This window comes from Equus przewalskii, chromosome 5, assembly GCF_037783145.1.
Source record: "Equus przewalskii isolate Varuska chromosome 5, EquPr2, whole genome shotgun sequence".
Taxonomy (NCBI): Eukaryota; Metazoa; Chordata; class Mammalia; order Perissodactyla; family Equidae; genus Equus; species Equus przewalskii.
This window is the reverse complement of record NC_091835.1, coordinates 23,634,546-23,646,761: the sequence shown is the minus strand read 5'-3', so window position 1 is coordinate 23,646,761 and position 12,216 is coordinate 23,634,546. Positions and strand designations below refer to the sequence as shown.

At 55.3% G+C, this 12,216-nt stretch overlaps 1 protein-coding gene across 3 annotated transcripts in view; it reads left to right on the top strand.

Annotated features, from left to right (window-relative positions):
* The window catches only part of RAB17 (RAB17, member RAS oncogene family), a 36,554-nt gene extending 26,083 nt beyond the window's left edge, over positions 1 to 10,471 (top strand). For all 3 annotated transcript variants that reach the window (XM_070618710.1, XM_070618712.1, XM_008507018.2), the window contains exons 3-6: positions 934 to 1,085; positions 2,190 to 2,315; positions 8,266 to 8,359; positions 8,609 to 10,471. In XM_070618710.1, coding sequence (XP_070474811.1) covers positions 934 to 1,085; positions 2,190 to 2,315; positions 8,266 to 8,359; positions 8,609 to 8,721 — 485 coding nt within the window. In that variant the 3' untranslated portion in view covers positions 8,722 to 10,471. The remainder of the gene's footprint in view (positions 1 to 933; positions 1,086 to 2,189; positions 2,316 to 8,265; positions 8,360 to 8,608) is intronic.
* The last annotated feature ends 1,745 nt before the right edge of the window (positions 10,472 to 12,216 follow it).

Sequence of the window (12,216 nt, the reverse complement as noted above, 5' to 3'; positions counted from 1 at the left end):
TCTTCTCTTGGCTTGTGGGTAGCTGCCATCACGCTGTGTACTCACCTGTCTTCTTCTTTGTGCTTGCAAAGAGAGGGGGCGGGGGGGGGGGGGTAGGTGAGAGAGACAGAGACACAGACAGAGAAAGAGAGAGAGAGAAAGAGGAAGTCTGTGTCTTTTCTTATAAGGGCACTGACCTCATCTTGAAGACCCCACCCTCGACCTCATCTACTCTAATCATCTCCCAAAGGCCTCACCTCCTCATACCACCACTTTGGGGGTTAGGATCTCAACGTACGAGTTTTGGGGGGAAGTTGACCTGACTTCAAGTTCATGGACATGTAGGAAAATGCAGATGTGCAGGCGGAGAACCCCAGTGGGGCCTTCTGTTTAGGAGCCATCCCAGCCTAGATTCTCATGAGAGAGAATCATGGTCTTGCCTGCTCTGTGCTAAAAACGGCAGCCCAGCCCCATCCCTTCTTCTCCCACTGTAGTGGGTTGAATCGTGTCCCCCAGAAGATGTATCTGCATCCTAACGCCAGGGCCTGTGAATGTAGGCTGATTTGGAAATAGGGTCTTTAGAGGTGTAATTAGTTAAGGATATTGAGATGAGGTCATCCTGGATTTTGAGTGGGCCCCGAATCCGACCACTGGTGTCCTTATAAGAACAGGAGAGAATGCAGAGACACAGAGGGGAAGGCCACATGAAGACAGAGGCAGAGATGGCAGTGATGCGTCTAGAAGCCCAGGAACATCCACGGGTGTTCCGCTGGACAGGAAGCCACCACCTTCCAGGGAGGTCTTTTCTCAGCCTCCCTGACCATGGGCGACAGGAAGCCTGTGGCTGGCGGTCCCTCTGAGCAGTTGGCTGAGCCCGGGGCTCGTGCTGGCCCAGGCTGAGCGGTGGACAAAGGCCCCAGCCTCTGGGTGAAGCTCTGTCCGGCTCTGTTTCAGGTGCGTTCTTCACAAAGGTGGTGGATCTGGGTGCTGCGTCTCTGAAGTTGGAGATCTGGGACACGGCCGGCCAGGAGAAATACCACAGCGTCTGCCACCTCTACTTCAGGGGAGCCAATGCTGCGCTTTTGGTGTATGACATCACCAGGAAGGTGAGGCTTGCCGCGGGCATGTCCCCACCCTCCTCCGCAAGCCGTCTGCCCTGCGTCCTCCCAGGCGCAGGGACGCTGTCATCTGAAGGTGTCAGGGGACTGGTCTGTGCTGGTGCTTATGGTAAACCCCCAACAAGCAGTAGAGAACACTGCAGTGAAAGTTGGTCACTTCCTCCAGGAAGCCCTCCCTGACAACCCCTCCTTCTCCTGCATGGTGGGGTTTGGGTTCCTCTGTGGTCCTCCCAGAACATCCCACACAGAGTACCACTATCAGTTGCTCACGATTCCTTGAGTGCGGCTGAGTTGGTGAGAGGGTGTCACAGACAAGGGGCAGACGTGGCCCCTGGCTGCACGTCCCTACACAGAGCATCATCCAGGCAGATGGTAAACACAAGTGAGCAGATACTTGGAGCAGGAGAAGGGAAGGGTGGGGTTCTGTGGGAGTTGATGGGAGGGGTACCAAACCCAGCTGGGGGTACATTGTGGAAGGGCTTCCTACAGGAAGGTTCTGGCTAAGACATGGGGGAAAAGCAGGGATTAGCACTATTAGGGCAGGGGGGCAGGTCAGCAGGAGGAGAAGAGAGTTCTGGTAGGAAAGCAGAGCGTGGTGGAATTAGGGAGGGTGGGTGAAATGTGCGCAGCCACTGCGGCACTGAAAGCAGACCAGCCTGGTGAGCTTTGCTGCAGGGAGGGGAGAAGGGCCACGGGGGGCCGGGTAGGAGCCCCCGATACCTGGTCTGCAGGGTGCTGCAGCTAGGGGCATGGTTTGGGGTGATAGCCACTCCCCCAAACTCTCCTGCACAGAGGGATCCTTGAGGGCATCCAGGAGTGGAGGTCTGACTGGAGCATCCCACAGCCTCTGCCTCCCGGGCCCTGTCAGTGGGAAAAGAGGTGCCACGAGGCCCAGGCCACCCGAAGCAGGAAAAAGATCCGGCTGCGCCTCCTCAGGGGAGCAGAGCAGCCTGTGGGGGTCTGTCGTATGGTCAATGGGGTCTTGAGACATTTTACACAGTGTGGCATTGACACCTGCTCTTTCTTCCCTCTGGGAGAGCTGGTGAGACCGCCCAAGTGTTTTGTCTGGCCTGATGTTTTTTTCTTTCTTAGGATTCCTTCGACATGGTTCAGCAGTGGCTGAAGGACCTGGAGAAGGAGTTCCACCCAGGAGAGATTGTGGTGATGCTGGTCGGCAACAAGACGGACCTCGGCGAGGAGCGGGAGGTGACGTTTGAGGTAGGACTGGAGACTGGTCATGTGTCCCCCCAGAGGAGAAGGGAGTGACCCCAAAACACACACATCCACTTGCACGCACACCCATGCACACACACCACACAGATGAACACATCACACCCACCCATACACATATGCACACACACACAGCCACATACCCACACATCTGCGTGTATGCATGCACACCCACACAACCTGCCTACATATGTGTGTGCATGCATGCACCACACACATACTCATGCTCACACACACCCATACCCATACACACACAGTCACACACCCACACACGTGTGTACATGCACCCCCCACACACACGCATTGACAGACACTCCCACGCACTTCCCATGTTAGTTTCCCTTTTGGCCAAAGATTTCTGGTTGTTCCTGGAAGGGTCGGACCCGGAGATGGTCGCTGTCCAGGGTGGGGAGAGCTGTGAGCAGCAGGCAGGCTGCCCTCCTGCGAGCTGGCCGAGGGGGGACCAGCCTGGTGTCACGCAGGGAATGGGCAGGTGCCCTGGCCAGGTCCCGGGGGTCACGAGGAAACCAGGATCCCTCCATCCCACTTCAAGAAATGTGAGTTTTTGGATCTTTTTCTTTGTGTTCAGTGAATTATTGAAGAAGGGGCAAAAGAATAAATCCAAATTTCTATGCTAGGAACTGAGCAAGGGATTAAAAAATGAAAAAAGTTGCAGTTCTGTAAAATGACCAATGGAAGACTAAGTGCAATGGAGAGATGTGTGCACAGTCTGTGCAATCCCAGAGATCTAGTGGGGTGTGTGTGTGTAGGAGTGTGTGCATAGGAAGTGTGCGTGTATAGATGGTGTTTACATGTGTATAGGAGGGTGTGCAGATGTGTGAGTGTGTGTAGAGGAGGTGTGTGTGTAAGAGAGTGTAGGAGGTGTGTGTATAAGAGAGTGTAGGAGGTGTGTGTATAAGAGAGTGTGTATGTAGGAGGTGTGTGTGTGTGTGTAGGGGTGTGTGTATAAGAGTGTGTAGGAGGTGTGTGTGTGTGTAGGAGGTGTGTGTGTAGGAGGTGTGTGTGTAAGAGAGTGTAGGAGGTGTGTGTGTGTGTGTGTATAAGAGTGTGTAGGAGGTGTGTGTGTGTGTGTAGGAGGTGTGTGTATAAGAGAGTGTGTAAGAGGTGTGTGTGTGTGGGAGGTGTGTGTATAAGAGAGTGTGTAGGAGGTATGTGTGTGTGTGTAGGAGGTGTGTGTGTAGGAGGTGTGTGTGTGTGTGTAGAGGAGGTGTGTGTATAAGAGTGTGTAGGAGGTGTGTGTGTGTGTAGAGGAGGTGTGTGTATAAGAGAGTGTAGGAGGTGTGTGTGTGTGTGTAGAGGAGGTGTGTGTATAAGAGAGTGTGTATGTAGGAGGTATGTGTGTCTGTGTGTGTATAGGTGATATGTGTGTGTGTGGGGGGTGTGTGCCTAGGAGGGTGTGTAAGGGTGTGTGTGTGTGTGTAGGTGTATGTATATGGGAGTGTGTGTGTGTATATTGGAGGTGTGTGTATAGGAGAGTGTGTGTTTATAGGTGTGTGTGTAGGGGTGGTGTTTGTGTGTGTATGGGAGGGTGTGTAGGAGTGTGTGTATATAGGTGGTGTGTGTGTAAGGGGTGTGTGTGTGTGTGTAGGGGTGTGTGTGTGTGTGTAGGGGTGTGTGTGTGTGTAGGGTGTGTGTGGAGAAGGTGTGTGTATAAGAGTGTGTAGAAGGTGTGCATGCGTAGGAGGTGTGTGTGTGTAGGAGGTGTGTGTATAAGAGTGTGTAGGAGGTGTGTGTGTAGGAGGGGTGTGTGTGTGTAGGAGGTGTGTGTATAAGAGTGTGTAGGAGGTGTGTGTGTAGGAGGGGTGTGTGTGTGTGGGAGGTGTGTGTATAAGAGAGTGTAGGAGGTGTCTGTGTCTGTGTGTGTATAGGTGATATGTGTGTGTGTGTGTGGGGTGTGTGCCTAGGAGGGTGTGTAAGGGTGTGTGTGTGTGTGTAGGTGTATGTATATGGGAGTGTGTGTGTGTATATTGGAGGTGTGTGTATAAGAGAGTGTGTGTTTATAGGTGTGTGTGTAGGGGTGGTGTTTGTGTGTGTATGGGAGGGTGTGTAGGAGTGTGTGTATATAGGTGGTGTGTGTGTAAGGGGTGTGTGTGTGTGTAGGGTGTGTGTGTGTAGGGTGTGTGTGGAGAAGGTGTGTGTATAAGAGTGTGTAGAAGGTGTGCATGCGTAGGAGGTGTGTGTATAAGAGAGTGTAGGAGGTGTGTGTGTGTAGGAGGTGTGTGTATAAGAGAGTGTGTAAGAGGTGTGTGTGTGTGCGGGAGGTGTGTGTATAAGAGTGTGTAGGAGGTGTGTGTGTGTGTGTAGGAGGTGTGTGTATAAGAGTGTGTAGGAGGTGTGTGTGTGTTTGTATAGGGGTGTGTGTATAAGAGAGTGTGTAAGAGGTGTGTGTGTGTGCGGGAGGTGTGTGTATAAGAGAGTGTAGGAGGTGTGTGTGTGTGTGTAGGAGGTGTGTGTATAAGAGTGTGTAGGAGGGTGTGTGTAGGAGGTGTGTGTGTGTAGGAGGTGTGTGTGTGTAGGAGGTGTGTGTGTGCGTAGGAGGTGTGTGTATAAGAGAGTGTAGGAGGTGTGTGTGTGGGGGGGAGGTGTGTGTATAAGAGTGTGTAGGAGGTGTGTGTGTGTGTAGGAGGTGTGTGGGTGGATTTAGGAAAGACTTTAGGAGGGGACAAAGGAAGGAAGGGCAGGAGAGGGACAGGCAGGTGGGCTGCAGGGCGGGCTCCCGGGAGGAGGGGGAGAAGGCCGTGTGAGAGGCTTTGGGCTCAGAGGCAGAGATCCTGGCATGTGGGGTTACGGAAAGGGGGGCTCTGGAGGCAACAGCCGTCCCTGGAGGGTTTGGGGAGCTGGGGGTGGGAGTGATGGGTGATCTAGAACGAGCACTGGAGGCAAGGTAAGGGTGAGCAGGGAGACAGGGGCCTGGGCAGGCTGCCCAGCTCAGGGGGCACGAGGGGCCTTGGGCAGCGGCAACCCCTGCCTCTGCTGTCCCGGCACCCCGCCCTGGGCCGAGCCTGCCTGCCTGCAGAAGTGACACCCTGTGGCTTGGACCACATGGAAGGCCACCCTGGGGTCTGAGCTGTAGACCCCGTGGGCCCCAGGCCACCACCCTGGCCTCTTCATCCTGCGCTCCCACTCAGCACGGCCAGGGCCTGGGTGGTCAGGGGGACAACGTGCTGCCGCCACCAGCATCCCAGCCCCAGGGAGAATCGCACAGGGGGTCTTGGCTGGGGAAGAGGTGAGGCTGACCTGCAGCCAGGCATTTCTCAAATTAATTTTTGGCACTTCTTTTTAAAATAATTTCAGAATTACAGGAAATATTGCAAAAACAGTACAAAAAGTTCCCGTATGCCCTTCTCCCCGCTTTCCCAAGTGTTACCCTCTTATGTAAGCACAGGACAAGGATCAAAGCAGGAAACGAACACTCACTGGCCATCAAGAGAGATCCCTCAAGCCAGCTCCGATGACCTTTTATGTCCTTTCTACCCGCCCCCGTCATTCTTTGAGCTCTTCCTTCCTCGCTGGCTCACCAAGCTGGTCCAGGCTCATCTTGTACTTTTCTCTGCCCCCGCCCTGGAATCAGTCATTTTCTCAAGGAGCCCTGATTCCCGTTATTGGGGAATGAATCTACAAGCCCAGATCTGAGCGCTGGATATGCTCATTCCACAGAAGGGAGGTGACCATGAGCCCCGTCCTGGGGGACCTCAAGGAGACAAACTGGTAGGGGGAGGACTGAGGGCCTGCAGTTTAGGGAGTAGAGGCCCATGGGACCTGAGAACTTTTAAAGTGACCCCACCTGGAATCCCCAAGCTAGTGGGGCAAAGGGCATATTTGGGTTTCATTCACGTGACTCAGATATATGCTACTTGAAGTCTCCAGGTCTCTGAGCTGTACCAGGTCCCTTTGTCTTTCAAAATACAAATAGTAATGTCCACATCTCACAGAGGACGGGAAGCCCAGGGGCTCCCCTGGGGACTTGCAGGTCCTTGGGTCTCCCAGCCCCCTTTACTCCATATCCAGCATCGCCTAATTCCCCGTCTCACTCAACTTTGCCTCTGTGGCTGTCGTCATCTCTCCTTCTTAGGCCAACCCAACAGGCCACCAGCTACTTGATTCCACCAGCAACTCAGCAGCAAAATTGTATAGACCAAACAGTGTTTCTCTACCTGGAGGGGTGCCCTGGGGTGACATTGTAGCCCAGCCCAGCAAACAAAATAGAAAATGAGACCACTCTGTGTTGGCCCTTTCCTCCACTTGACCTTCTCCCTGGGGCCCCAGCCTCCCCAGACTCTGGGTTCTCTCCCCTTTTTTGCTGCCAACGTCCTCCCTGGCCTGCCCTTCCCCCACCCTCCCACCCTGCCCACCCACCTCCCTGTGTCTCCCTCCTACAGAGCAGCTCAGCTCTCCGTCTCCCACCCAAAGCTGCCACCTTGCAGCCCTGCCCCCGAGGTGCCACCCGTGCCAGGTCTGCAGCTCTCAGCGCTCTTTGGCAGTTTGTCCTTCCCTGGAAGTGTCCAATTCTTCAGCAGGTCTCCCTTCCCGCTCAGGAACCAGGAGGGACCTCCATGCGGGTTTTCCCTTCGCTCCTCTGAGTTAGGTCACACCCTGCCTGTGGGTGGATGCTGCATCCCCAGTTGTCGGTTGGTCTGTCTTCAATAGCATCTTCCCTGCCTGCCACCTTTAAGACGAGGGCCATGTAAGCAGCTGCAGAAAAGTGTCGGGTGGGGACGTCCCAGGGACACACCAGGGGCTGATGCAAGAGGAAGAGCTGACGCAGGGCCCAGGTGGAGGGCGCCTCCCCCAGGGGAGAGAGGGACCCACTTCCTTGGGGGGGATGCAGAAGACAGAGAAGTGGGATGAAGATTTCAGAGGAACTTGGGGGGAGGGCAGAGGGAACCCAGGGAGGCAGCATCAGTGTGGGTCCTTGAGGTGTGCTGGGGAGCCCACGGTGGAGCCATCATTGGAAATGGCGGCCAGTGGGAGGAGGCGGGGGTTTGCAGACTAGGTGAGCACGGAGCCGTGGCCGAGGGCTGCCGCAGGTCGCTGGGTGTGGGGATGGGAGGAGCAGTGGGGGATGGGAAGTAGGGGAGAGGGGAGTGTGGAAGCTCAATGGGAGGAGCGGGGCTTGGTGGGTGGGCGAGGGGGGAGGGGACACCTTTTGTTGAGGCCGTGGGCGTGGCCAGGTGTCATGCAGGATGGGAGCATCGCTCCTCCTTCTTGGGGAGTCTGGGAGGCTCAGGGGAGCTGCCTGCAGGGGAGGCCCCCAGGTCCTCATTCACCCCTGAGTCGTGGGCGCCACCTTGGCTTTTCTGTGGCTCCTTCTCCCCTTCGCCTCACATGGCAGCCCTGGTGTTTTCACACTCACCCTTGCTCTGTGACAGCCGTCACTCCACGAAGGCCTCACCTGTGTGGGAAGGGAGGAGACCCCAGGGAGGGTCCTGGTGGATGCCCCTAGGGGCCTCTCCGACCCTTCCCTCCAGGTTTCCTCGGCTCTGGCTTGGTTTCTTTGCTCGAGTGGCAGAGCCCACAGTTGCCTGAGACTCATGGGGGAGGGAGCCAAGGACACTGGCCTTCTCAGACTCCTCTGGGAGAGGAGGCCCCTTGAGGCGGAGCTGGGCTCCAGAAGAGCCCCTTCCAGCCAGCACTCCCTGTCCACCCCCTCCTCCCTGGTCCTGGAGGCCAAGAAGCAGAAGTTGAGGACCTAGGTTCTCCACAGGCTGCGGCTGTTTCTCGAGTCTTACTGTCAGCAAACAGCTGGTCAATTAGGTCTCCACAAAGCTGGAAACAAAACAGCACCCCCAAAGCTCAAATGGGAGCGTGAGGCACGAGTGGCTACTGGACACTTGAAGAGAAAGAAAAAAACGAAGGCGCCGCAGTGTTCTTAGGAAACTTTGCAAATCACGTGGGATTTCGTGGCTGTTTCCTTCAGGAGGGGAAGGAGTTTGCAGAGAGCAAGAGGCTGCTGTTCATGGAAACATCGGCCAGGCTGAACCACCAGGTGACCGAGGTCTTCAGCGCAGTCGGTGAGTGACAGGCCCCCAGGGGAGCCGGGGTGGGGGCCCACCACTGGACCTTCTCCATCGGGTCTTCTTTTCCGGGTCCTGGGACCCAACAGAACGTCTCTAGGGGCTGGAGGGGGGACAGGGGAGTCAAGGGCCTGTGTTTCACGGCTCTGGGTAAATTTTTGGCAATCGGGTCCCTGGGACTGCCTGGTGTGTGCTGGGCAGTGGGGGGACTTCCCTCCGCAAACGACCCTCCTTCTGTGATCACAGCCCGAGAGCTGCTGCAGAGAGAAGAGAGGAAGGAGGGCCAGACCCAGCGGAGAGATGCTCGGCTGGCTCTGAACGAGAGGCCCGCGGGACAGGCCAAGTGCTGTGCGCGCTAGGAGCAGCCACTGCAGGAGGGGCTGTGGGCAGGACGCCCCCAGGTCCAGCCCCGGCTGGTCCTCAGGGTGGGCCGCTGCCTGCTCCGTGTTGACGGTGGCACTAATTTTCATTCACCCTTGATGCTGCCTTGTTCCTGAGTCCTAGAGGTGACCTGAAGCGGGTATCCCGGAGAGCAGCCACTTCCCAAAGCTGACAGGAGTCATTCAGGAGAGGATCCCGTGCCACACGGCTCCCAGAGGATGTCAGCCCCGTCTCCCCAGACACCCACATACCGATTGATTCCTGGATACTCGGGCCACGTGGGCCTGCCGCTGCCTGGATTGCTGTCCCCTCAGCTGCCTGGCCATCAGTTACAGAGGAATGAAATGGGTTAGAAGGGAGACAAGGAGCAGAAAGATACTTGGATCACTGTCGTGGATCACTGTGGTGGCTGGACAGTCACCTTACACCTGCTGTTGGGCAGGGGCTGCCTGGTGGCCGGGCCCACCTGCTCCTGGGAGGTGGGAGAGGAGGGAGCAGGCCCAGATGGAGGCAGCAGTGTCTGGAAGAAATGGAGCAGCCGTGGGGGGCTGGGTCCATCTCCTCCGGATCTCAGTGAGTGGCCCCCAGGAATGACAGCATCTGCCAACGAGCAGCCAGGGGCCCTCTTCTGGCTGTAAATTTGATGACCCGATGCTTGTGCCCAGTGAGCGTGAGGATTCAGACTTTTGACCTGAGGTATAAGTGGTACTCTCTATGCGTTTTTCTCCAAAAGTTAAACCGCTTTCTGTAATCTGGTCTTTGGTGAGTTGGCAAGGTGGGGTTTGTTATGGCGCATATTCTAGGGGGACTCATGGTGAGTAAGTCAGGATGTAGGCCCATGTGGCAGGCTGTGACTACACTGGGCATGGGCCATCTCTCTGCTGGTGACACGTCATGTATTCACCTCATTGCTGTGGCCTTTACAGAGGCCCAGATGGTCACTCTGGAAGGTGAGCCCTAGTGGCAAGGTGAAGGTATTTCAAAGGCTATTTTTGGGGGGTTAGTGTTGATTTTCATCCTTGCTTCTGGGACTCTGATAAGCAGATCTGAAATTTTAAATCATAAGACACTTTTATCCATCTGAAAAGGGCGGCTCCAGGACATTGACTATAAGGATGGACAGAAGGACAAATGCATAGCATCCTTTTCCCTTGACTCTGAACTTCCTGACAGACCAAAAGGGTGCTCCAGCGTTCCGAGGGGCTCCTTCCGTCTTCTCCTCCAGGCTTGCTCTCTGCTTTTGTTCAACCTACATGGGAACATCATCCCAGCCCCTGGGCCTGGAACTTGGGTGCAGCTCAGCCGACGAGGAGCCCTGGCAGCGTATGGACCAGGGCATGGACACCAGGCATTGGCCAGGATCCATCTCAGTGAGGTCACGTCAGCATGGCCTGTCCCCACCCAAGGTCACAGCTCCCCTCGAGGAGGCCTCCCCTTCCAGGATCTGGCCGTGGCTCCCTCCCTCGTGTCAGTCCTGGGGCTGCCATGCTCTAACCACACCTTGGCAGGCGTTATCCTCGCTGGGGGGAGTTGGGTCCCTGGCAGATCCAGCTTCTGTTCCGGGAAGATGGAAACAGCCCATGTGTCCCACGGATCCAGACTTTCCTGATGCTTCTCTTGAAAGAAACTTCTCCTGTGATCTTTCTAAACAAAAGCAGATTTCACAAGCCTCTTCCCTGTGATGATCTTCGAGAAAAGCTAAAGGATAAATAAAAATAGCTGCCGAGACAGCCTGCTCCCTTGATGTCACTCACACTTTTTCTTAGACAATGTCGTAGGTGAAACCTGGCAGCTTGTGGCTGCGTGTGTTGCACTTTCTGAATGCAGTGAAGTTGGACGGTTTTCCATATGATTATTCCCTCGTAGATGAAGTATGTGAGGTGTGAGTCCCTGGTGTGCCAGGCTGCATCCTCAGGGCTGCGGACCCCTCTGCACCAACCAGGAGAGATGGACCCACCTTGGAGGCGGCGGGAGGCCCAGGCTGCTCTGGCCACTAGATGGCGCTCCAGCCTCGTGTAAGGCAAACCCAGCACTCCCAGGTCCTGCAAATGTTAGTTCTGCAAAAGGCAAGGCTTTCAGAGGTATTTCTGATGAGTGGGTGGATGAAATAGGAAGTGGGAAATAACGATGATGTTCGCAGGATGTCTGTATCTCTTTGCCTATTTCCCTCCTGTCTTGTCAAGCTGGTATCACTGTGCTAGAATTTATTATTAAACCATATCCTCGGATGCATTCCAAGGCATCCTTTCACGGCGCCCCAGACTGGACGGGGTGCGATGTGGTCCCGCAGCCAGGGTTCCCTATTGCCCGGGATGTGATGGCCCCTTCCCCTCTTCTCCTCTCCCACGAAGCAGGTGAGGCTCAACCCTGCATTGGAATCACCTGGGAGCTTCTGCAAGCACCATCTCCGCGCCCAGAGAGGGTCTGATTAAATCTGTCTGCAGTCCGGCTCGGGCCCTGGGAGTTTTGAGCCCCCCTAGGTGAACCTAATATTCAGGCCAGGCGGAGAACCGCCGAGGGCAGAGGTTCTGTCTGTCCTTCTGAGGGATGCCCCGTGCATGGTACAGTGTCTTGGCCATGCCAGGTGCTCACCCAAGCAAGAGGATACAATTTTTTTCCCCCCAGAGATCTAAAATGGCAGGCTTTTGTAGAAACAGCCCCCACCATAACCGACAGATGTTTATGGAAGGCTATCTCTGTGACAGAGCTTCACCCCCCTTATCTCAGCCCCTTCCGGGAACATGTGGTGGGGGGGTGGGGGCAGGGGGCGTGGAGCACGCAGAGAGATGAGCGATGGGCTGGCAGGCACGTGGCAGATACTCTTCAGGATAAAGGGTTCCTGGACTGCGCTGGCCCCGGGTCCTGGGGGAGGCCAGTCTGGGAGCCCACAGTCCTGCCCACTGCCTGGGAAGCTGCTCTGGCCCTTCTCAGCCTGAATGTGGACTTGAGTCCTATCCTGAGCTGGGGTGTGTGTGTGTGTGTGCTTGTGTGTGTGCACATAGTGGAGGCAGGAGGCACGGAGCCATTGATAAGCGGCATCTCAGGGTAACCCTGCTGACCTGCCTGTGACTGAGAGCTTTCCCATTCTTCTGTTTCAGTTGAACGTGTTCCCTCCGGCTCCCCTGGAAGAGACCCCTTTGCCCAGAGGGGCTGACTCAGAGACCCATTCTTCTTTTAAAATTTGTTCCCTTCTTGGGGCTTCCACTGGCCAAATTTAAAACAATTTGAGTATCCAAAATTATTTGTAAGATGTTAGACAAAAAGAAAATAAAAGAGGAAAGAAAAAGAAAGGAGAGAAATATCTCCTTTGGAAGAATCCGGCTAATAAATGCAGAATTAGAGAATCAGCGTTGCGTGACAATGCAACAATGTAACATTCGCTCCTGTAACAATCTGCTCAGTAACCATCGCTCCCAGCAAGGCTCTTCAGTGGGGGCTTACACCACTGGTTGAGAGCTCTTTCGGAATCAGGC